This window comes from Nothobranchius furzeri, chromosome 1, assembly GCF_043380555.1.
Source record: "Nothobranchius furzeri strain GRZ-AD chromosome 1, NfurGRZ-RIMD1, whole genome shotgun sequence".
Taxonomy (NCBI): Eukaryota; Metazoa; Chordata; class Actinopteri; order Cyprinodontiformes; family Nothobranchiidae; genus Nothobranchius; species Nothobranchius furzeri.
The window spans coordinates 73109513-73133535 of NC_091741.1; the positions used below are offsets into that span (position 1 = coordinate 73109513).

General features: G+C 40.7%; 2 protein-coding genes across 2 annotated transcripts; one reads left to right on the forward strand and one right to left on the reverse strand.

Moving 5' to 3' along the window:
• Window positions 1-460: 460 nt before the first annotated feature.
• Window positions 461-6541, reverse strand: bbs12 (Bardet-Biedl syndrome 12). Its single transcript, XM_015951487.3, has 2 exons — window positions 6431-6541; window positions 461-2919 (listed from the first exon to the last, which is right to left on the reverse strand). Exon 2 carries the CDS (start codon window positions 2914-2916, stop codon window positions 997-999), a length of 1920 nt encoding a protein of 639 aa, XP_015806973.1. The 5' UTR covers window positions 2917-2919; window positions 6431-6541; the 3' UTR covers window positions 461-996.
• A 66-nt stretch (window positions 6542-6607) lies between these two features.
• On the forward strand, window positions 6608-12032 carry cetn4 (centrin 4). The gene is made up of 5 exons (XM_015951480.3): window positions 6608-6721; window positions 6925-7080; window positions 7176-7304; window positions 7977-8114; window positions 11788-12032. Exons 1-5 carry the CDS (start codon window positions 6719-6721, stop codon window positions 11875-11877), a joined length of 516 nt encoding a protein of 171 aa, XP_015806966.1. The 5' UTR covers window positions 6608-6718; the 3' UTR covers window positions 11878-12032.
• Window positions 12033-24023: the final 11991 nt, after the last annotated feature.

Consider the following 24023-nt stretch of genomic DNA (forward strand, 5'->3'; position numbering starts at 1 on the left):
CTGATTGATTTAAGTATCGGCAGGTTAACAGAGTTGACGCCTTAGCTCCTCTGATATGTATTATCTTCTACCTTTCAAATTTCTGCTCTTTTCCACCCGCTGTCATCATCATCATCATTGCTGAGTCGTGCCTGAGTCAAGCTCTTCATGTATCCACTGTAAAAAAAAAACCTCAGAAGCTTTCTGTCACAATAACACAACTAAAGAAGAAATAGCATCAATATCTCTGACACACACAAAGCAATACACACAAGAAAACCTTTGAGCATTGTTAGCATATGCTTCAAAGCACTCGTTGGTGACTTATAGGTGACTGCTTTTAAAACTCAAAAAGGATGTGAAGTTTTATAAAAGCTGTTTCATTTGCTGACCAAACCTATAAGTTGTGTTATTTTATGAAAAGCTCATAAATATCTAAATGACCATGTAACAAAAACCTATCTGGAACTTTAGAGCTTTCTCAGAACAGATGTTTATTTGAAAAGAAAACAAGAGTTACCCTAAACAGAGGCATATCTGCATCATCGATTGTCCATCGATATAAAAACTTTAACAAAGTCAGTTTCCACTTTGAGTACTGGAAGAACAATAATCAAATGTCTTTAAATGTCTGTTAGAAAATGCCTTGTTGACAAAGAAGTATGCATTAAAATCTGAACATAACATATTGCAGTTTGACTTTGGCCATCTCAAGTGAGTTGTGACTAATTTACAGGAAAATTACATTTGAAAGACTGATTTTTATTAATTGAAAATAACATTTTAAAGGTTAAACATGGGACCTCAAAACAACACAAAACATTTATAAAATTTTTAGTCCTTAGTGTGTACAGTGTCTCCCTCTACTGATAGAAAAAGGGGTAACATTTTATTAAAATGTACTCATGACAAGTACAGCAATAACACAAAACCTCTTTGGTTTATGAGCTTAATAGAAAAAAGAAAGAAAATGAAAACAAAGATAAATGAAAAGCTTTTTTTTTGGTCCCAGGCCAATCATAACAGCATCAGATCTGCTCCATCGTTTGATCCACCGCCAGTGATGATCTCTGCATCAGTCTGTAAAACCAGAAAAACCAGATCCAAAGCTCTTCTCCACGCATCCTGCTTCACACTCACATTGTCATAAATTTGAATTGATGGTACTTCTTCTGAACTCATCACAGAAAGTGTTGCAGAAGCTTCGTTTTCACCTTCCAGGATGAGCTGAGGGAACTTTCCTGAAATGTTTTGATCTTTGTGAAACTTCTGCAGCTGATGGCTAACAACAGCCTTGGCTGTGACAGCTGATATTGTTCCAGAGTTAGCCATTACAGTGATAATGTAATCTAGTAAACCACCCGCCATCAGTCCCAGCACAACACTTTTGTAGGGATTGACCACAGCTCCTGCATTGTGTCGAAAAGCTTCAGTGTGCCTTCTGCTGTGATACTCTGCCTGTCTCTGTAGATGATGAAAACAGAGGATTTCTGTGCCTCCAGCACCAGGCAGGATGGCTTGGTCTTTCATTGAGTGATGTAAACGATGAGCGCAGGCCCAAAACTGGTCCTCCAGACCTTGTAGCTTGCCAGGTAAGCAACTGGAGATGACCACAGTGACCAGTCCAGTGTTCATGCCAGTGGAAATATTCACCACCGTTGAAGCCGTTCTCTCAAAGCTGCTGAGGTCCCTCCATATTGCAACCTGTACCCCAGTGCCAACACAGTGTTTACTTAACTGTGTGGCATAAGTTACTGGAACAGCTCCAACTGATTTGGCGATCATTCTTATAACAGAGAGTTTCACTTTCTCTACAATGAGTATTTTATGCTGTAAACAGCTCTGAATCAACTTCTCATGTGCAAAACCGGCAGTCAGTATCAGGTGGACTTCCAGAGTCAAGAGGAGTTTCACTACCTTTTCCAGCCACTCATCTTCACCGCTTGAATGTGACAAGTCCGACAGCTGACTCACACGTTGTAAACCGGTCAGACTTTTAAAACCAAGATGGCGATAAGTGTGTGACAGATCTCCATTAATAAAAGCAACCTTCAGGGGCTTTTCTTTTATCTGATGAGCGATGGAGGCCTGTTCACTGGATAAAAGGACGACACATCCTGGAACAACACAAGCACAGTCTTCTGGTAAACAAGGAAGTACACAAGTCATTACTTTTGTTGTGTCAAACGTGGGATAGTTCATCTCTTGCTGATCCGTTTTCCATTGCATTTGAACGACTTCTACTGCCAGTTTCATGGAGTTATCACAACCATGGCTCAACGCTGTGGAAATGTGGGAAATGTCCGGAAACTTGGGTTGATCCGGGAGCACGACTGGAGAAACAACCTCAGTCCCATAAAAATGTCTGCTCAGCTTTACTTTTCTTTGTACACTGATGTTTAAAGTCTGGTGACCAACTGTTGCTGTCCCTCTCATGTGGCCAGACACCTGAGAGGTCTCAGGTGTGGGTTTCTTTACCAGCTGAGATCCTGAACCACGAGATGTGGCTGTGCATCTTCCAGTGTCAGCTAGAGCTTCAAAGGGAACAGAGGATTTCTTGCAAACATCAATGCATATATCCATCCCCTCAGACATAGCAGAGATGATGTGAGTCACAGATATGCCTCTTTCGAGACAATCCAGCGCAGCACGACTCCACGCTCCTGCCAGAAACAGCAAGCACCCTGATCCTGTGCGGTAGACCTCATGGTGGGCTTGAATAGTGTCCAATACTATCTGACCCACTGCGCATGTCGGCTCCAGGCTCTCAATGACACGAAAACATGAACACACAAGAGCTGACCCCCCGTTAGTGTCATCTTGAATAAACTTGTATTTTTTATAAGGGCCAACAAAGGAATGTCCCATTTCTGCCAACGCCGACACTTTCTGCAGTCCAACATGGTGTCGACGGTTTATGATTCCACTTTCCAGCATTACCTGAGGTTTGAATGAGAAATTAATTAGAACTTTACTTTAGTATATATTTTTTACTAAGTCCCACATATGGTGTTCATGGAGACATTTTAGAGCATGGATCTCGAACTCTAGGTCACTATCCAGCCCTGTCCCAATACTCACACATCCACCCTTGTACCCCTCAACTGCACATTCTCCAGTGGTGCCAGTGTGTGTCCCTATTCTCAAGCATGGACCTTGGCTCCACTCCTTTTGCACCCTTGCCACATTTGTGCGAACTTCACCGAAGAGTATTACCCAAAATCTATTGCTCCATGGGAATGTTGAGAAGAAGACAGAGAAATGGCCCAAGTGGCCTTTCTGAAAAAATGTATTTTTAAGAGTAATTATTGTAATACTGAATATTTTTATTGCCTACATATTTGATAAATGTTTCTCTGTTGGAAAGATGCATTACATGTCTGTTGAAAAATATTGTTAATTGATAATGGTGCTGGTGTTGTAGCAATGTTGTTATCCCTGTTAGAATTTGTTTCCCCTGCATCGGGAGTGCGTGCCGGTGTTATGCCCCCCCCCCCCCGAATAAATTTTTCGCCAGTTCCACTCCAAAAAATAAATGCTTGTCCAAACCCTTACCTTTACCCTGGGGTGACGGTGGCACAGGAGTCAAGTGCTCACCCTGTAATTGGAAGGTTGCAGGTTCGAGCCCCCCTCAATTTGTCGCTGTTATTGTGTCGTTGGGCAAGACACTTAACCTCACTTGCCTGCTGCTGGTGTTCGGAAGGACCAGTGGCGCCAGTGCTCGGAAGCTTCGCCTCTGTCAGTGCGCCCCAAGGCAGCTGTATCTACATTGTAGCCAGGGTCCGAAATTAACACTCGCCACTCGCCAAATGCGAGTAAATTGCTCCATTTGGCGAGTAAATTTTTGAGCTCTACCTGCCACCTGGCGAGTAAATGTTTGCACCAAATTAGTTATGTTTATCAGTCATCTTCCATGGATTTCTGATACTCCTCCCGCCTGCATGCAACTTACACAAACGTACGCGAAACGTGAATGCCGCATCCAACGTCATTTCCACCTATCCCATTCAATCAGTTTATCAAGTTAGCAGTTAGCTTCGTGTTAAAACTAGCGGTGAAATGTGGCGGTTTTTAACTGGAGTCAGCCAGCCTTCCAAAAGAAAACTCGTCGAACTGGAAGAAAAACCACCAGGACCAGTGGCAACCAGAAGATTTTGTGAAAAGTGGCGAACTGGAGACGGCGGAGTCGTGAGACAATGGCTACATTATGATGGCCACGTAGCGTTGCTGCCTTTCACAGACAACTGGCCCTCGGCATTCTTCAAATATCCAAAAAATGCCCATACTTCCGACTTTGTCTTCTTTGAGGGATAATAAATGTCCCAAGTGCTGCCGTCTCCTCCTGCCATTATTTCAGCTTTAGCTCAAAGAAAGTTTTGGTCATAAACAACAAAGTGCGCATGTGCCGCCGGCAACTTCCAGCAGATGATACGGTGGCTGGAAAGGGTCACCGCGCCTACACCGCAGCCACGGAAATCCACCGAGATAATATATATATATATTTTTTTAAACAAGACTGTTATTATTTATTGTCAACTTTTTTACCGGGGTTTACTGCTACACCAGTTACCGTGACAACCCTAGCCCTGACACACTTTCAGATATTCTCATGGTGCAGCTGTGTTCTCCAGAGATCAAGGACTAGGACCCAAATGAGGCTGTAATGCTTTGGCACAGAGACTGTGTCAGAAGCAGGAGGCCAGACTTCATGGACAGAGAAAACAAGGAGTCTGACTAGATTTCAATGAAAGAGTTCATAAAAACATCTCTAAAAATAAATAAATAAATAGTAAAAATGACAAAAGATTTGTTTTCCTTATTAATTGATGTTTTAATTATTTTGTCACTCTGTTTGGAATCAACATAATATAGAATAACATGCTTTAGGTAGATCTAAATCATTTAGAATTTTGGCCGGTAAAAAATATGCTTGGCCAGTAGATTTTCATCATCTACCGGCCAACTTGGCCGGCGGCGGTGAGTAAAAAATTTAATTTCGGACCCTGATTGTAGCTCATCCCCATCAGCATGCGTGTGAATGGGTGAATGACCGATTGTGTTGAAAAGCGCCTTTGGGGGTTCTAGGACTCTAGAAGGCGCTATATCAAATACAGGCCATTTACCCTAACCATAACCCTATAAGACACATAAAAATTGTCCCACACAGAGTTATTTTATAAATCATAATTTTGCTAAACATACATATTTGGTGACTGAGTGGTTATGGTTACCGTAAGTGTTAGGGTGAGTGTTCATTTTTGTGGGAGGGGAACTCAAATCGACATAACACTGGCGCCTGAAGCAGGGGAAACAAATTCTACCGGGGACAACTACATTGCTACAAGACCGGCATTTATTTTTGAACATGACATGTCAGCAATTTAATCACTGTTTTAATATCATTCCATTTTAATATCATGTAATATCAATAATCAAGAAGCAATAACAGTGACCAGCATTCCCATTTAGGAAGTTGCAGAGACATGACACTGACGCAGGTCAATGAAGCAATGTTCACTCTTTCAATTCTGCAATATGCACACTTACAACATACTCTAAGTCTTACATGCACTTGCTGGAGGACTGTAGGCTGCAGTGAGAGTATTTGGACTGGGTCTTAGTTGGTTCCCGGCTTCAACACACCTGAATTGAATCACCAGGTGATTAACAGGCAATTCAACCATTGAACCAAGAGTGTTGGAACAGACAAACAACTAAAACTGGACAGTGGCCCTCGAGGACTGGAGTTCAAGATCCCTGTCTTAGAGGGATCCAAACCTCATTTTACTTAGGTGTGCTGTATGTTTCTGTAGAGGAGAACATCTTAGATTGAAATTCAAAACAAAATATCAGCACAAAGTAATAGAGAAAATGTTTGATGATTACAGTTGGGTGAAAGCACTACAGAGTAGAAAGGAATGATCAGAAACAAAAGAAAATAGCTGCTCATCTTAAATATTGTAAAGCTGCTAACACATTGAGGATTATCTTAATAAAGCTAGTTAAGTAGGGACAATCCTGAAATTTACTTAATTACTGTTATTTTATTTGTTAGTATGATTGATTTTTATTGTGTTCAGCACCTTGGGCTTCGGCTAAGGGTTGTGGAAGGTGCTCTATAAATGAATAAATGAAATGAAAATTGCAGCACATGCAAGTTGCAACTTGAAGAGTTAAAATCTTTTCAAATGGAATCTTGGTCAGCATCTGCTTGACATTTATCTATGCCTTTCAATTATATCAAACAAAGAAAGCAGATACACGCAGAAAAAGAGAAGTACACTTAACTTGACCCAATCTCAGTGTTAGCTTTAAGCTAACGTGTTAATAATATATACATTATATTACTACATTCGGAAAATGTATGATAATGAATGGGTCCAACAACATTATCATTAAAAAGTCGTCACCAAAATAGCTTTTTTGTATAGATTAAAAAGAAGGAAATTACCTTTAAGACTTTGAAACGTCTAGTCAGCTACCTCAGGGATTTGTTTCCAATGCGCATGCGTTGTGCGTTCAGTTGCTAGGTGACAAGAAACGGATTGCGCGATTGGTCGACACGTTTAGAGCCTGCCTATTCTACGTTGTGATTGGCTAATATGTTTCCATTAAACTTTTTCCTAGTTTCTATTGGTTATTTGGACCAAAAAAAAAACTACCGTTGTAACTTGTTACCTGTTTTGTTGACATCCGTTTTTCAAACGCTAAAGCTTTCCCGATCGACTCATCTGTTCGAATGGTATACTTTTAGAGACCTTCATTCATACAAGTATCTTTTGCTGCCAAATTATTTAGAGGTTGCTCGGTCAGTTTTAAAGTTAGTGTATTGTTCTCATGGTGCTGTATGGAAGCTCTTTGCTAGTTAGCAGAACCCGTGCTCCTCTGTGAGTTCGCTAGGTGACTTAATGTATTTAAAATAACATTTATTTTTCTATTTATCAGGCTTCGAGTTACCGGAAGGGATCCTTCTCTGCGAGCCAAAGGAAAAAGGCAAATAGCAAAGTGGAACTGACCGAGAACCAGCTTCAAGAAATTAAGGAGGCGTTTAATCTGTTCGATACAGATGGAACTGGAACGATAGACGTTAAAGAGATAAAGGTCAGATCCATAGAATAATTATTTGTGCACAGATTATCTGATACCCCAGTCCATCCGCAGCAGAAGTTTTTCTATCTGTTTATTTTTCGCAACAGGTTGCTATGAGAGCTCTTGGTTTTGACCCAAAGAAAGATGAAATCAAGGCGATGGTTGCAGACTTTGTGAAAGATGGCTCTGTAACAGTTAGTTTCAATGACTTTGTCAGCATGATGACTCAGAAAATGGTAAGTCAACAAAAATGAAATAAACTAAATCATGTAACACAAGATAGAATGAACTGTCAAGAACCTACAGCGTTGGTTTGTAAATGTAATATATAACTAAGTTTAATATTCAAAATAAGCTTTTACACAATAGAATAAGTGCAAAAAATATGCTGTTGCAGTAGTTTATTTAGGCTAGAAATGTAGCTGTTCAGAAGACAATTTTGTGTGATCTCTTTACAGGGAATCTTAGGTCCCTGAATAATAAAATGCATTGTCTGTGAATGTTGGTCAGAACAAATTGGGAATGCAAGACTACACTCTTAGAATTATGAGTTTGACTGAGATATGCATGAAAATTTTCCGATCTCAAGCACCTCTCCCACCTGGCTTTCTGCATGTAATGGGCTGTTGATACAGCAGATGGAGCAGAAAGATTAACGGAGGAGGGGTAAAGGGCAATGGTTTTGCTTTGGAAAATGGAGAAGTGCTCAATCAAACACATATTTAAAAAAAACACATTTGTCCCACAACTGAACCACTCAGTAACAACATTTGAACACATTAAATAAAATAGAAAAAGTGCTGAGAAATGTTATAGACAATCAACAAGAAGGAAAGACTGTACAGCTGTTTCACTTAAAAAATACATATATATAAACTCAATGTTCCATTCTGCATCTGTGTTATTAGACTGAAAAGGACTCCACAGAGGAAATAATGAAAGCTTTCCGGCTGTTTGATGACGACGGCACAGGCAAAATCTCATTCAAAAATCTCAAGCGAGTTGCCAAGGAGCTGGGGGAAAACCTTACAGATGTGGAGCTGCAGGTAATGTGGATCTCAAACAAAATTGGACCATTTCTGATTATTTTATAAATGTAATCTAAGCTCCACTTTGATCACTAGAAGAAAGGGAGGAGGATGTTTCTTTAAGAAGGCGAGAGGCTCAGAGCCTTATTGTTTCATAACGGCTTGTGAGTGACCGAGCCAGCTGGAGGTGCGGCCGAGACTCGTCTGGAGTTCAGTCCAGTGCAGCCACATAATCACTTTGTGATTCTATATCTGTGATAAGTGCTATATAAATACAATTTTCTTACTTAACTACTACATATTATGGGACAGACATCACCTGGCACCTCTTAGCCATCAGCTGTGGCTGATTCAAAACCAATATAGAGTTTTAACCTGAAGATAGAGAAATGATTTTAGGCTGAATTTTAAATAAGACACACTCAAAAGCCAAAATAACGATTACACATCTACAGCTCTATTAGACACTGGGACCGAGGTGACACTACGAACTGATTGGCTGGCTGAAATAACTCAAGCCATCCAGCCCCACCAAACCCCGACCGTGCTTAAGCTAATGTGTAAGCGCCTTAATAGTCCGCATCAAAGGTCCTGGTAGTCCATATTCCCGGAATACCCCCAAAGCCTTCTCCAAATCCATAAAACAAATATAGATTGGTTGGGTGAACTCCCACACATCCTCCAAGACCCCCCTAAGGGTATAGAGCTGGTCCAGTGTTCCACGGCCAGGAAGAAAACCACATTACTCCTCTTGAATTCGACAATTCGGTTCGACACTCCGACAGACCCTCCTCTCCAGAACCCCTGACCAGGGAGGCTCAGGAGTGTGATCCCCCTGTAGTTGGAACACATCCTTTTAAATTGGGGGACCACCACTCAGACTCAATGTCCCCCGCCTCCCCCGGAATGTTCTGGACATTTTGTCGGAGGTGGGAATTGAAATTTCTTCTGACAGGAGACTCTGCCAGATGTTCCCAGCAGACCCTCACAATACGTTTGAGCCTGCCAAGTCTGACTGGCATCTTCCCCGTCCATCGAAGCCAACTCACCGCCAGGTAGTGGTCATTTGACAGCTCTGCCCCTCTTCACCCGGGTGTCCAAGATATGCAGCTGCAGGTCAGATGAAACAACAACAAAGTTGATCATCGAGCTGCAGCCTAAGGTAACCTGGTGCCAAGAGCACATATGGACACCTTTATGTCTGAACATGGTGTTCATTATGGACAATCCATGACTGGCATAGAAGTCCAATAACAAAACACCACTCAAATTCAGATCAGAGGGGCTGTTCCTCCCTACCACGCCTCTCCAGGTCTCACACAAGCCCACACAAGCTTTAAAGTCCCTCAGCAGAAAAAAGGAGTCACTGGAAGGTGCGCTCTCCAGTCCCTCCTCCAAGGAGTCCAAAAAAGGTGGGTAGTCTGATCTGTAGTTTGGTGCATAAGCACATACCACAATCAGGACCCGTCCCCTCACACGCAGGTGGAGGGAGGCTACCCTCATGTTCACCGGGGTAAACCCCAACATGCAAGGACCAAGATGGGGTTAGCGAGAGAAAGAGATGTATTTGATTTGGCATAATAGGGTTAATATTCAAAATTGAGATGGTTTAAATTGATGTGATCAGTAACGTTATACAGGTGCTGGCCAGTAAATTAGAATATCATCAAAAGGTTGAAAATATTTCAGTAATTCCATTCAAAACGTGAAACTTGTACATTATATTCATGCAATGCACACAGACCAATGTATTTCCAATGTTCATTACATTTAAATTTGATATTCATAAGTGACAACTAATGAAAACTCCAAATTTGGTATCTCAAAAAATTAGAATATTCTGAAAAGGCTGAATATAGAAGACACCTGCTGCCACTCTAATCAGCTGATTTACTCAAAACACCTGCAAAGGCCTTTAAAAGGTCCCTCAGTCTTGTTTTGAAGGCACCACAATCATGGGGAAGACTTCTGACTTAACAGCTGTCCAAAAGACAATCATTGACACCTTGCACAAGGAGGGCAAGACACAAAAGGTGATTGCTAAAGAAGCTGGCTGTTCGCAGAGCTCTGTGTCCAAGCACATTAACAGACAGGCGAAGGGACGGAAAAAATGTGGTAGAAAAAAGTGTACAAGCTCTAGGGATAACCGCACCCTGCAGAGAATTGTGACGACAAACCCATTCAAAAATGTGGGGGAGATCCACAAAGAGTGGACTGCAGCTGGAGTCAGCGCTTCAAGAACCACCACGAGGAGACTCATGAAAGACATGGGATTCAGGTGTCGCATTCCGTGTGTCAAGCCACTCTTGAACAAGAAACAGCGCAAGAAGCGTCTCGCCTGGGCCAAGGACAAAAAGGACTGGACTGATGCTGAGTGGTCCAAAGTTATGTTTTCTGATGAAAGCAAGTTCTGCATTTCCTTTGGAAATCAAGGACCCAGAGTCTGGAGGAAGAGCGGAGAAGCACAGAATCCACGTTGCATGAGGTCCAGTGTAAAGTTTCCACCGTCAGTGATGGTGTGGGGTGCCATGTCATCTGCCGGTGTTGGCCCACTCTGTTTCCTGAGGTCCAGGGTCAATGCAGCCGTCTACCAGGAAGTTTTAGAGCACTTCATGCTTCCTGCTGCTGACCAACTTTATGGGGATGCAGACTTCACCTTTCAACAGGACTTGGCACCTGCACACAGTGCCAAAACCACCAGCACCTGGTTCAAGGACCATGGTATCCCTGTCCTTGATTGGCCAGCAAACTCGCCTGACCTTAACCCCATAGAAAATCTATGGGGTATTGTGAAGCGGAGGATGCAATACGCTAGACCCAACAATGCAGAGGAGCTGAAGACGACTATCAGAGCAACCTGGGCTCTCATAACACCTGAGCAGTGCCACAGACTGATCGAGTCCATGCCACGCCGCATTACTGCAGTTATTGAGGCAAAAGGAGCCCCGACTAAGTATTGAGTGCTATACATGCACATTCTTTTCATGTTCATTCTTTTCAGTTGGCCAACATTAGAGAAACAAACATTTTTTCATTGGCCTTTAGAATATTCTAATTTTCTGAGATACCAGATTTGATGTTTTCATTGGTTGTCACCTATAAATATCAAAATTAAACGTAATAAACATCGGAAATACATTGGTCTGTGTGCATTGCATGAATATAATGTACAAGTTTCACGTTTTGAATGGAATTACTGAAATATTTTCAACCTTTTGATGATATTCTAATTTACTGGCCAGCACCTGTATCTGGGGCCTCATTCATACAACCTACTAAAAGTCTTCTTAAGCTCAGCAAAAGAAGTCTGCTTGCAAAGTAATTTTTGAGCTATAAAATTGTGTTTATGCACAGCGCCATGCAATTCCTGCGTAAAAAAATCACTCTTGCTATAATTGTGCTAAGGTCACAAAGTGACTTACAGAATTTTCATACCCAGTTTTGTGCATAAACAAGCTTTATAAATGATACTCCTGGACATGAAGCTATTGTAAAATGTGAAACTTTGTTTTCTGAAGCTTTTTTCATAGGGAAAAGCCAAAACTTAATATTTCAAAATATTGTCAATCCACATTAAAAAGTAAATTTTGTTGCGTATAGAAGATGGCTACAGTTAGTCATAGATGGGTTTTCTCCCGTCTGTCGCTTCAGGTTATTTTTTAATAATTAAATCTGTTGTTTAACCTTCTAGGAAATGATTGACGAAGCAGATCAAGACGGGGATGGTGAGGTCAGCGAGCAAGAGTTCCTGCGGATAATGAAGAAGACCAACCTTTACTGAATCACCTGCTGGCTGTTTAATCTCTGCCTTTAAGTATTCATGTTAGATCCTGTTTGTTCTGTAGCTTTTCTGGGACAAAGTCTTCATTTGTAAATAAGTATTTTTATTCTACTGTATCTTTGTGCAGATTATTTTCTATAAAACCAACAAATGTATTTATGTGTTTGTCATGGTTTTATTATTCTCTAACCGAAATGTGAATTGGACTTTTGAAGACTTCTGTGAAATAATTTTCTGGTTAGTGCATAAAAAGCAAAGGTCAAAATGTCCTTAAAAGACAGACAGACGTTGATTTCAGCTAACCCGAAAAATGTTACAGCACACTGAAATGACTTGTGTGAAGCTGAGATGAGTAACTCCGTAAAAGTAACTCTCACTTCATGTTGTGCGACTGAACTTGGTATTGCTCCAATCAGATACATTAGACTAGTTTAACCCACATATTTCATCATCTTACAGGAAAAGTGCTCCTACTGATTATTTTGAAGCACGCAGCGGAAGTTATTTTTCATCCAAAACATCGAACCTTGTTAAACTAAACAGGATATGCAATGACGTTCTTTAGTTTCCGAACCGTCAAGACGCCTGTTTCTTATTTTGAGGATGCTTGCCTCTGGTAGTGAAACTTGTGATAATCTGCTCTAGACATCAGGGGAACCTCAGGTGGAAACATGGAAAAGTTGTTTCTCAAAATTAAAAATCTGGTTTTGGAAAAAATACATTATAAATTTCACATATCCTTTTTGTGATTTCAGTATTTGTAGTTAGTTTTTACAATAATTTTCACATTATTATGAACTAAACTGAGAAAAATTAGCTAAAAAGAAAACTAAGGCCCTGGAATACTTATTAGTAGCATGAATACAATTATACAAAATAATTTTAGTGAGTTTTTTCATGACATTTAAACAAATGTAGAATAAATCCTAATGTAAGCTAAATAATCATCTTATTTATAATTTCCATAAAAAAAGGTTCTCACTAAAAAAATCAGAATGCCACCAGTTTAAAGCCATGATCTCCATTTTACTAGTTCATTTTATTTAACATTCGCAGTAAGGAACATACGTTTTTGACAAAGATCTCCTCTAGATCAGTCAAGTTTCGAGGTTGTTGCTGAGCAACCTTTTTTGTATTTATGTCTGTAGACTGGCTAGGCCAATCCAGAACCTTGACATGCTTCTTCTATAAACCCCGATAAGTTCAGTCTACTTAAAAAAACCAAGGTAACCCGTTGCCTTAAATTTTTTTAAGTAATGAAGAATTAGTTGAATTGATGCAGCTGAGTATGTTCAATATACTTAAGGCCTTAATGGGATGAAATTAAAGATTTAAGTTGAATATACAAATAACAAAAGTTACATTAACTTAAGATAATTAGTTTAACCAATGCCCCACCATCCATTTAGTTAACTCAACTCAAGATCAAGAAAGCCTTACTCAATTACTTATTAAACTACATTGTGCATTCTAACTCAACAAACTTAACTTTTATAATACATAAAAATCAAAATATAATATTCAATCCAAAGAGCCAAATAAATACATACAAAATATTTTATTAAAAATTTAAATCTCAAATAACACATTTGTCTATGGAATGACAATAGAATAAAGAACTGAAGGGTACAAAAATATCTGAGGTTTGGTTGTTGAGATATTTTACTATTTATGTATTATTTATTGGTTTCCAGGGCCTGTCACTTACGTTTTTGCCCTGTTGTACATCATCCACTTCAAAAATAATCCAAACAGGAAGGGGAAGCTCAAATGCATAAGTGAGTGTGAAACCTTCAACAATCGGTACTGAGCACCAATGGAGGCTCCAGCTCTGTGCAGACACATCTGTGAGTACTTTAGTGATTTTGTTGAACCAGAACAGCTTCCAGACCAACAGCTTGTTTCTGACTGCAGTAATAATATCATTTGTCCTGCTGACTGCACAAACACAAGGCTTTTATACTGCTCAGGATCATGGTGAGTTTACTTACTTGTTTCACCTCTCTTGGTGTGTCCTAAGGCAGCTGTGGCTACAACATGGCTTCATCACCATCGGTGATGTGTACTCACATAGTTGTGACACTCCTGGGAATTGCGTTAGTGTTAGGGTTTTTAACAGCCAAACCACAAGTTCAGTAGGAAACCACCTAAAAGCATCACGTGTGTGCTCGCATCTCTACACTGGCTCCCTTTAAGGTGCTAATTCTGATGTATACGGCTCTTAAGGGAACTGCTCCACCTTACTTGGCCAGTCTTTTGAACAGGCATGCTCCATCAAGGGCCCTTCGCTCGGCTGACAGGGAACTGCTATTAGTTCCATGTTCTAGGTACAAGTCAGGGGGGGGTCGTGTGTTCTTGGTGTAACGGAATGCAATGACTGTTTTTTCCCTCCTCTGCACAAGACTAGTCTGCATGAGATACGGTCTCAAGGTCTCATGCATTCCTTCTAACCTGCTTATTTTCAGCCCAACAAAAGAATGAAGAATGAACTATTTTCTTTTAATTAATCAAAGAACTCTATTTTAATAAAGATAATCCATCAAAGTGATAGTCAATAAATAAGATGTGACCGATCTGTGAAATCAAATCACTAATTACTTTATTATAATCCTATAGAATATAAAGGTACTGTGACTTTAAGTGTTCCAAAAGGACTCATTTCACGTAGCGTTAAAAGACATAACACATTACGTTCACTGGTCCAATCAGAATCTGACAGATCTGACGGAGGCGTGGTTTTGATGGTGTTTGGTAATTTTTCATTCGACAATAAACCAAAACATCCGAAGTATAAAACTTTGCCACGAATAAAAGCTGAACCATCAAGACCCAGGCTTGAGTCTCACCAGACGCCAACAAATTGTCGTGACCCGGACGAATCCCAGGACGGGTGGTCAATTGCCGTGGCTTTTTCTACATGCTTCGGCTCCATAAGGTCAAGCTGGACCTTTACACCTCCTGATGTAGACGGGGACTTCCGCTCAGGGTATGTAGACTGGCAAATGGTGTCTCATGTGTTTATGGACCTCCTAACCAAAGCTTAACGCGACGACATCACCTTCATTTCTCATCAGAACTAATCGCTTCTTCGGATTTGCTGGTTCTGATCAACATCACACGTCATCCATTCACCGTCTCATCCACATTAGTTACACCATACATTTAGTGTTAAAGTCAGTCTAGTTTAATTTGTTTGTAACATATTTTTAAATTTTTTAACTTGACTCTCTCTTCTGTTGTCTCTGAGTGAATACAAAGCTGTTATCTAATCCCTGCATTAAAAAGTTCAACTTTTCTGGTTTAAAATAACCTCACAGATCCATAAGGTGGATTTCATATTTCCTATGGAATCCTACGCCTTAATGGCTTTTTAAATAACATGTAATTTAAATCATTACATTTGCAACAAGGGTTGAGGTGGAGAAACAATCCAGGATCATCTTCCAAATTGCAAGAATCAAAAACTCCAGAAAAAAATTGACAATGTTAATTATAACATCTACTATAAATTAAAAAAAAAATGGAAAGAAAGTATTAACTATTAGAGCACGCAAACACAAAAAATTATGACAGTCAGGGACTAACAGAGAAACAATAGACTGGTAGGGCTGCCATCTTGGAAAAAGAAGAAAACTGAATTCATCCTGCTACCACCGTCAGCTTTCACCTCTCCTCGTCCTTGTAGTCCTCCGGCCTGGTTTCCTCCCCGCCACAAAGATTCTACATCCACTTCACTAAACTGTGCTAAATGGCCTTATCCTTCCTGAGAGCAGTGTCTTTGACTAAAATTCTCTTTAATTTTAGTCACACTTTAGTCTTCCAATTTATTTTAGTTTCAGTCTTCTTTTAGTCGACTAAAATAAATGTATGTTTCTTCTGATGCAATCAGTTTCAACTTGTGTGAAGGAAAAGTTAACTACAGCTACTTGAAACTCTAAAGAAATATGTAAAACTCACATTTCACACTTTGGATCGATAAAACTCTGTATTTAGAATTGTTTTAATAACAATAACTATTGGAAAATACCAAAATGAAGTCTGACAGTTTGAAATCGTGCCTCTCAGTATTTTTAAAATAACAAATCTGTATAATGGGCAGGAATATTTGCAAGCATGACAGGAAATGGCTTCATACCATCAAATAATTCATATGCATTACTCTAATGATGTGAGGAGGTGCCACTGAGTCCGGTTGGGGTCTTGGACCGAGGAGGGGGTTCACCAGCAGCAGGGAGGGCAGCAGCGGAGGGAGATCCGAGGCCGGAGAAGCCAGGGCACAGAGCGCAACACGGCAGGCAGGCCTGCCTCCGCTTGTAAGTATCGAGCAGTGCCTGGCAGTGTTTGGAGATGCTGTGGCTCGGTGTGTGGTCTGGTGCCGTGGACCTGTTATTGCCAGAATTTTGTGTGCCCATGGTGGCCGGGTGGAGGAGGAGTAGACCCGCCGTGAAGTTATCCTGTGGCTCAGTGAGGACGATGACGCCGGCCTTGGAGGTTCCCTGGTCGAGAGCTCAGCAGGGCCGGACTGGACCGCCTTGTCCCTTGAGGCCCTGCGCACACTTGATTGAACGCTCTATTTTTTTTTCCTTGGCGTCATTATCAGGGTTTTGTAATAAATTTCCCTTTTAAATTTGCTTTGGCTGTCGCACTGCTTGCCTTGTTTTAGAACCTTTTTAGAACCTATTTAATCTCCTTTTAATATTAGTGGCAACAAGCACCTCAAGTGTCTCACACACACACACACACACACACACACACACACACACACACACACACACACACACACACACACACACACACACACACACACACACAGTTTGATGGAGGGATTTCGATGCAATTATTGAGAACAGGACGTGCACTTTGATTGGATGAGATTTTTCCAGGATTGTACGTTTCTGTTACGTTAGATATCTTTCAGCGTGATACCTGCCACCAAAGTGGTTAGCTGAACAGTGTAGCCGCTAACAATCACCGGAGGAAAAAACACAGATCGCCATCTTTCTCCTTTTGGTCTGAGTTAGAGAACACACAGATCGTTTGTTGCACATGCTCAACTGAAATAACATTCAGGTGCTCGCACAGTTCAAGTGATGTCATCACTCGAGTCACGTGACATGCCTTTGTTACACAATATACTCAACACTCCAACTCAAAGGCATGTCTAGTGATTCTCTATTGTACTAAATAACAAATGAGTAGTACACATACAACGTAAATTTCAATAAAGCACGTAAAAAAATAGAAGAAGAGACTTAGCCTCCTGTACTTTTTCTCTATTTTGTTTTTCTTTCTTCACCTTTGCGTTTGCATCTTCAGTAAATCACGTCTTTTCAGTTCACATTATTTTCCAAACAAGTACTCTTTAAAAGTCTCAAACTTTGTTTTTGGTACTGGCTATGTGAATACATCAGCAGCCATGTTTTCTGTTGAGCAATACTTGATGTTTATCATTCCGTTTGTATGCTGATCGTACAAAATGATATCTAATATCTATATGTTTGCTTCTGTGTCTGGATACTGGGTTTTTGGATTATGCCATTGCCCCCTGATTTTCTCCGTATATTCTGATGGGTACATGTTTGTTACAACTATCCCTTTAAGTATCTGTACAAGGTATATACTCTCTTGAGTTGTGTCAGCCAATGCCATGTACTTGGCTTCACATGTTGATAGCGCAACTGTAGGTTGTTTTCTACTTTTCCATGATACAATCGGACCCTTTTCAAATAGACTTAAACAATATGTGGCAGTGTGGGCATCCTGTCACAGTGTCCCGATTGATCATGCGCCCTGGCTACTTGGCCAAGGGGATGTCCCTTTGGCTGACTGGTTAGCAAGCGTGACTCTCACCCGTGAGTCTGGGAATCCCGCCCGGGCCCTCGTTTCTCCACCTTGCCACACATATCTTGTAGTACTTCTTCTGTCGTCTTTATCAGCTGCCCAGTCAGCACCACTGTATCCTTCAAGTTTTAAGCTTTTCTCACTTTTGTTAAAATGTAATTCTTGATCAATACTACCCTTTAAGTACCATAAAGCTCCGGACCCCACGTGGCTCTCAGTTAGAAGACGCCATATTGGCAGGAAAAAAAGGTAAACAAACACGGATCGTAAACATGAACATGAACGGGATCGGCTTGGATTTTACTTTGTCGGAGTTTACTTCACACTTTAAAACCGAAGAAATCATTTTATATAGTCAGAAATTAAATAGACTAAACATCTCCAACCCTTACCGTGCCCCTGGGATACTTTTTAAAAACGCCAGAAGCTGTCGGAGCGGACTTCTTACCAGACCTGACCGGGGAACCCCTTGGGATTTCCCCGGAGGATGCTTGCCCAAGTGGCTGGGGAGAGGGAAGTCTGGGCCTCTCGACGCTACTGCCCCCGTAACCCGACTCTGGATAAGCGGATGAAAATGGATGGATGGACAAATAACAGATTTACACGTAAGTATACACAGTTGAGGAAACGTTGGGTTAAGTACCTGATATGAAGTGGTCGCTGCATAAGTGAAAACCTTTTCTCTCGGGATACCACAGTTTCATTTTAGCCCGGTCACTAGTGCGCTTTATTACAATGATCCAACGTTTGCGGCGCTCCGGATCTTGGGGAATCCTGTAGATGGCTCATTCCTTATGTCGTCCGCGTTTGTTCTGCATCCTGGGGCACAACAGGAATCTACCATATTTCCCATTTCATTGAGTTTTCTGACAATAACAAATAGTCCAGCTGCCGGCTTCTGCATGCCAATATGGCGCCGTTTCGATTTGAACTGTTGCATGCCGGGAGAAGTGACGTCAACTCCCGGAGCTCTATTGGGGGGCAGCAGGGGCAGCAGTAGTTCAACAGGTTGAGCGGGTTGTCCAGTAATCGGAAGGTTGCAGGTTCGATCCCGGCTCCGGACAGAGAATTCTGCTGTTGTGTCCTTGGGCGAGACACTTAACCCACCTTGCCTGCTGGTGGTGGTGAGAGGGACCGGTGGCGCCCGTTCTTGGCAGCCTCGCCTCTGTCAGTGCGCCCCAGGGCAGCTGTGGCTACATTGTAGCTCATCACCATCAGTGTGTGAATGTGTGTGTGAATGGATGAATGATACACTGTAGTGTAAAGCGCTTTGGAGTCCTTACTCTAAAAGGTGCTATACAAGTGCAGGTCATTTATCATTTATCATTAAGTACCGTATTTTCTGGACTATAAGTCACACTTTTTTTCATAGTCTGGCTGGTCCTGCGACTTATATACCAAAGTGACTTATATGCCAAATTATGAATACCCCGCTGCTGCCGGCCGGCTCCGGCCCAGTAATGAGCTCCTGTGCCAGCTGGGAGGGTTTGAAATAGGGATGAGCGAGTACACCACTATCTGTATCTGTATCTGTTCAACCAACTAAATTATCTGTATCTGCATCTGTACTCGGAATGGGCGTGGCATAACCCTGAAGTGGGCGTGGTTTAACCGGAAGTGGGTGTGGTTTACATCAATATATTATTTTAAGTCTGAAATTGATATGGAGTGATCAGAAGTTGATATGTGTGTGGTTTATTTTAGGGATGAGCCGGATACTCGTTTCAGACGAATATCCGGTACGGATAAAGCATTTTTGACAAATACGAGCATGAAACGAGTAATCCTCGTAAATATCTGTAATCGTGCTGAAGGAAAATCCTCATTGGGTAACTGACTGTCTTCACGCTCTGTGATTGGCCAGTCACATAGAGCGCCCGCCCCTCCCTACACACAAAACTCTCTAGCCGGCCGGGAGCGCAGTCCGTCCGGCTCATCCACCACACACACAGACCGTAACGGATGTCGCTGTGATTGCTTCACTGTTGCTCATGTTTCTTCAGTTTACCCTAGGTTTTCTTCAGCTCGCCTCTTTTTCGGTTGAATATTTAAAGTTACTTTTTTCGTAACTTACATGGTGCATTTGAAAAGACAGAGCTGACGTGCTGCATCAGTCACTCACTACCTCCGCTCCGGTCGGGTTTTTTTTATTTCTTTAACTCCATCTCTCTCCCTCTCACCCTCTCTTATCTCTCTCAGACACACACCTTAGTTAAACAAAACAATGTTGATTTTGTGTGGGGCAAAATGCCAAGAACGTTAAGAAAAAAATCAGTTTAATCAAATTAAAATAAAAAAATATTCATAAAGTTGTGACTAAAAATAATATATTGATGTAAACCACGCCCACTTCTTGGTTATGCCACGCCCATTCCGAGTACAGATACAGATACAGATAGTGGAGTACTCGCTCATCCCTAATAACTACAACAATAACCATATTAATAACAATAACAAACATAATAGCTGAGTCTGCGTTTGACATCATAAAGGAGGGGTTGAACCCGGAAGATTCCATTAATTAATGTGTGTTTTATTCATATTAATATTAATACTAATATTTTCATCAATATAATTGTAATTGTAATTATATTATTATTATTATTATTAATAATAATAATAATAACTACAATAATACTAATAACAATAACAAACACAATAGAAGAGCCTGTGTGTGACATCATAAAGGAGGGTTTTAACCTGGAAGATTACATTAATTCATGTGTGTTTTATTAATAATAATATTAATACTAAAATTATTATAATATTATTCTTCATAATAATATTAATAATAACTACAATAATAATAATAAAAATAACTACAATAACAATAACAAACAATAGATGAGTCTTTGTGTGACATCAAAGGAGGGTTTGAACCCGGAAGATTCCATTCATTAATGTGTGTTTTATTCATATTAATATTAATACTAATATTATTATTAATATAATAGTAATTATTAATAATATTAATATTATTAATAATAACTACAATAATATTAATAACGATAACAAACACAATAGAAGAGTCTGTGTGACATCATAAAGGGGGGTTTGAACTTGGAAGATTCCATTCATTAATGTGTGTTTTATTCATGTTAATATTAATACTAAAATTATTATTAATATAATAATAATTATTAATAATATTAATATGATTATTAATAACTACAATAATATTAATAACTATAACAAACACAATAGCTGAATCTCTGTGTGACATCATAAAGGAGGGTTGGAACTTGGAACATTCCGAGACTATAAAAGGCCCACGAGCAGCAGCTCCACTTCAGTCTTGTCAGAGCTCTTGCTGAGAACGCACCACTGTGTTTGGACATCCAAGTGAGATTGAAAATACCCTTTTTTTCACTCCAATGATGAACAGAAATAATATGTTGTGGTACGACATGTGGGTCAACCAAGTAGAAGTGGATTATGATTTAGTCATCGACTTTGGTTCCGATAGTGAGGACGAAATGTCAGATCTGTCTAAAACTGAAGAGATGGAGTCTCAGGTGTCAGATCAAACATCCGTCTTTGGTGCTGAGAAAGAGTCTCTTCCTAATGAGACTCATTTATCTGCTGAACTGGAATTCTCTGAATCTCAGACAGTTGTCCCAAGACCTCAGACGGTTCAGAAGGGATTAGCTGATTTTAAAAGCAGCCAAACTGATGAACTTCTGAAACAAGTGGATCATTTGAAAGAAAAACTGCAGAATATTAATACTTGTTTCAATCAGGAGAAGGAGAAGAGGTTTTCTGCAGAGAACCAGTGTGAAAAGCTGGAGGAACGACATTTGGACTTAGAAGCGATGTTAAGCAGAGAAAAAGATGAGAAAGTCAATGCAGAAAAGAAATTTCTTGACAAGCTGGAGAATTTAAAGGAGCAGCTTTCAGAAAAGAACGTTTTCATCGAAAATCTGCAAACAGATTTAGATCAAGAACGTCGGTTCAGACTCGTTAGTGTCCAGGAGCAGAAGAACGCCCAGCATAAAGTCACTGTTAACGAGAACTATAAGAAGGAGATCAAAGATCTTAAGAAAAGAACCGGTGACCTCTCTGAGTTGCTGAACAACATTAAAACGGATATGAAATACAGAGAGAAGATACTTCTGGAAGAACGAAATGATTTTAAACATCAGCTCAAACAGAAGAATCTAATCTGTGAAGATTTAGAGAAACGTTTGAACAAAGAAAACGAGCTCCGCCTGACCTGTGAGGAAGAACTCAAAAAAACTAAAGATCAAATGAGTTCAATGAACGGAAAAATGTCCGTCTGTGAAGAACTTAGCAGCAGTCTGGACATGGAGAAACAGCTCAGAGTTAGCTACGAGGCTCAGCTGAACTCTAACAAGACGATAGTCTGTGAGAATTCAGATCTTAAAGAGCAGATCAAAGATCTGACTCAGAGCAACTCAGAACTCAGACTGGTCGTGGAAAACCTGACCGCTGAGAACGCCGCTTCTCACCAGGAGTTGGTTGAACAGCAGGAGAGAGTCAAACATCAACTCCAAGATAAATCCGTCATCTGTGACCTTTTGAAACAAGTGGATCATTTGAAAGAAAAACTGCAGAACAGAAATACTTGTTTTAATCAGGAGAAAGAGAAGAGGCTTGCTGCAGAGAACCAGTGTGCGCTTTACAAGGAGCAAACTAAAGAGATGGAGAACGGTTTGGTTCTGCAGCAACAAAAGCTGGTGGCTTTAGAAAAGCAGTTACAGGAGCAGAAAAACGTGAATAAAGATTTACAAGAAATCTGCTCGGATCTAAAAGGTGAGACAGACGAGTCTCGTTTTTCTGGAGTCTCGAGAAACGATCTGATCGAGAACTTTGAAAAACTGGAGGAACAACATTTGGGCTTAGAAGCGATGTTAAGCAGAGAAAAAGATGAGAAAATCAATGCAGAAAAGAAGTTTCTTGACAAGCTGGAGAATTTAAAGGAGCAGCTTTCAGAAAAGAACGTTTTCATCGAAAATCTGCAAACAGATTTAGATCAAGAACGTCGGTTCAGACTCGTTAGTGTCCAGGAGCAGAAGAACGCCCAGCATAAAGTCACTGTTAACGAGAACTATAAGAAAGAAATTAAAGATCTTAAGAAAAGGAACGGTGACCTCTCTGAGATGCTGGACAATGTTAAAACGGATCTGAAGAACAGAGACATGAAACTTCTGGAAGAGCGAAATGATTTTAAACATCAGCTCAAACAGAAGAATCTAATCTGCAAAGATTTAGAGAAACGTTTGAACAAAGAAAACGAGCTCCGCCTGACCTGTGAGGAAGAACTCAAAAAAACTAAAGATCAAATGAGTTCAATGAACGGAAATCTCAAGAAGGAGATCAACGATCTGAAACAGAAGAACTTGGAGCTCAGTCAGACGCTGAGAGGTGTTCAGGCTGTAGAAACTAAATCAGAACAGATGTGTGAGGATCTGCAGAAGTTTAAACAGCTGCTCCATGAAAAAATGTCCATCTGTGAAGAACTTAGCAGCAGTCTGGACATGGAGAAGCAGCTCAGAGTTAGCTACGAGGCTCAGCTGGACTCTAACAAGACGATAGTCTGTGAGAATTCAAATCTTAAAGAGCAGATCAAAGATCTGACTCAGAGCAACTCAGAACTCAGAGTGGTCGTGGAAAACCTGACCGCTGAGAACGCTGCTTCTCACCAGGAGTTGGCTGAACAGCTGGAGAGAGTCAAACATCAACTCCAAGATAAATCTGTCATCTGTGAAAACCTGGAAACAGGTTTCACCAACGAACAGAAGCTCAGACTCCAGCTGTACCAGCAACTCCAGGAAACATCTGGCCTGTGTGAGAGCCTGGAAAACCAGCTTAGAGACGAGCAGAAGATCAGACTTGGTTTGGAGACTGAGCTCGCCCAAAACAGAGACGTGGTCAGTGCAGATCATGATGATCTGATGACCAAACTAGAACAGATGGAGGAAAAAGAAACCAAACTCTGTAAAGTCGTCGTTAACCTTCAGTTAGATCTGTTTAGAAGCAAAAAGCAGCACGAGGAAGAGTTGGGAATCCTGAAGGAACAAGTCTCTGAACTCGAGTCACTGACTACAAATCTGGAAGGTCAAAATCTGATCTTGAGACTAAAGACTGAACATTTTAACCCAGATCAGCAAACCGAAATGATCAGTGAGCAGAACGTAGACGCTGCAGAAGGAAACAAGAGTCTTCCTGCTGAAAACGACTCTTTAGCAGAAAGCCTCGAGTCCCAGAGAGACGCTCCACACTCAAACACAAAAAAACTGGAAAAAGTTTCTGTCTGGAGGCAGTTCAAGAAATTTGTAACCCCG

Excerpts from the sequence above, each read along its gene's own strand:
- cetn4 (XM_015951480.3), top strand. Across the intron at positions 7,081-7,175 it reads TAGACGTTAAAGAGATAAAG|GTTGCTATGAGAGCTCTTGG; the intron begins GTCAGATCCATA and ends TTTTCGCAACAG. Across the intron at positions 8,115-11,787 it reads TTACAGATGTGGAGCTGCAG|GAAATGATTGACGAAGCAGA; the intron begins GTAATGTGGATC and ends TTAACCTTCTAG.
- bbs12 (XM_015951487.3), bottom strand. The coding sequence starts at position 2,916 with ATGCTGGAAAGTGGAATCATAAACCGTCGACACCATGTTGGACTGCAG.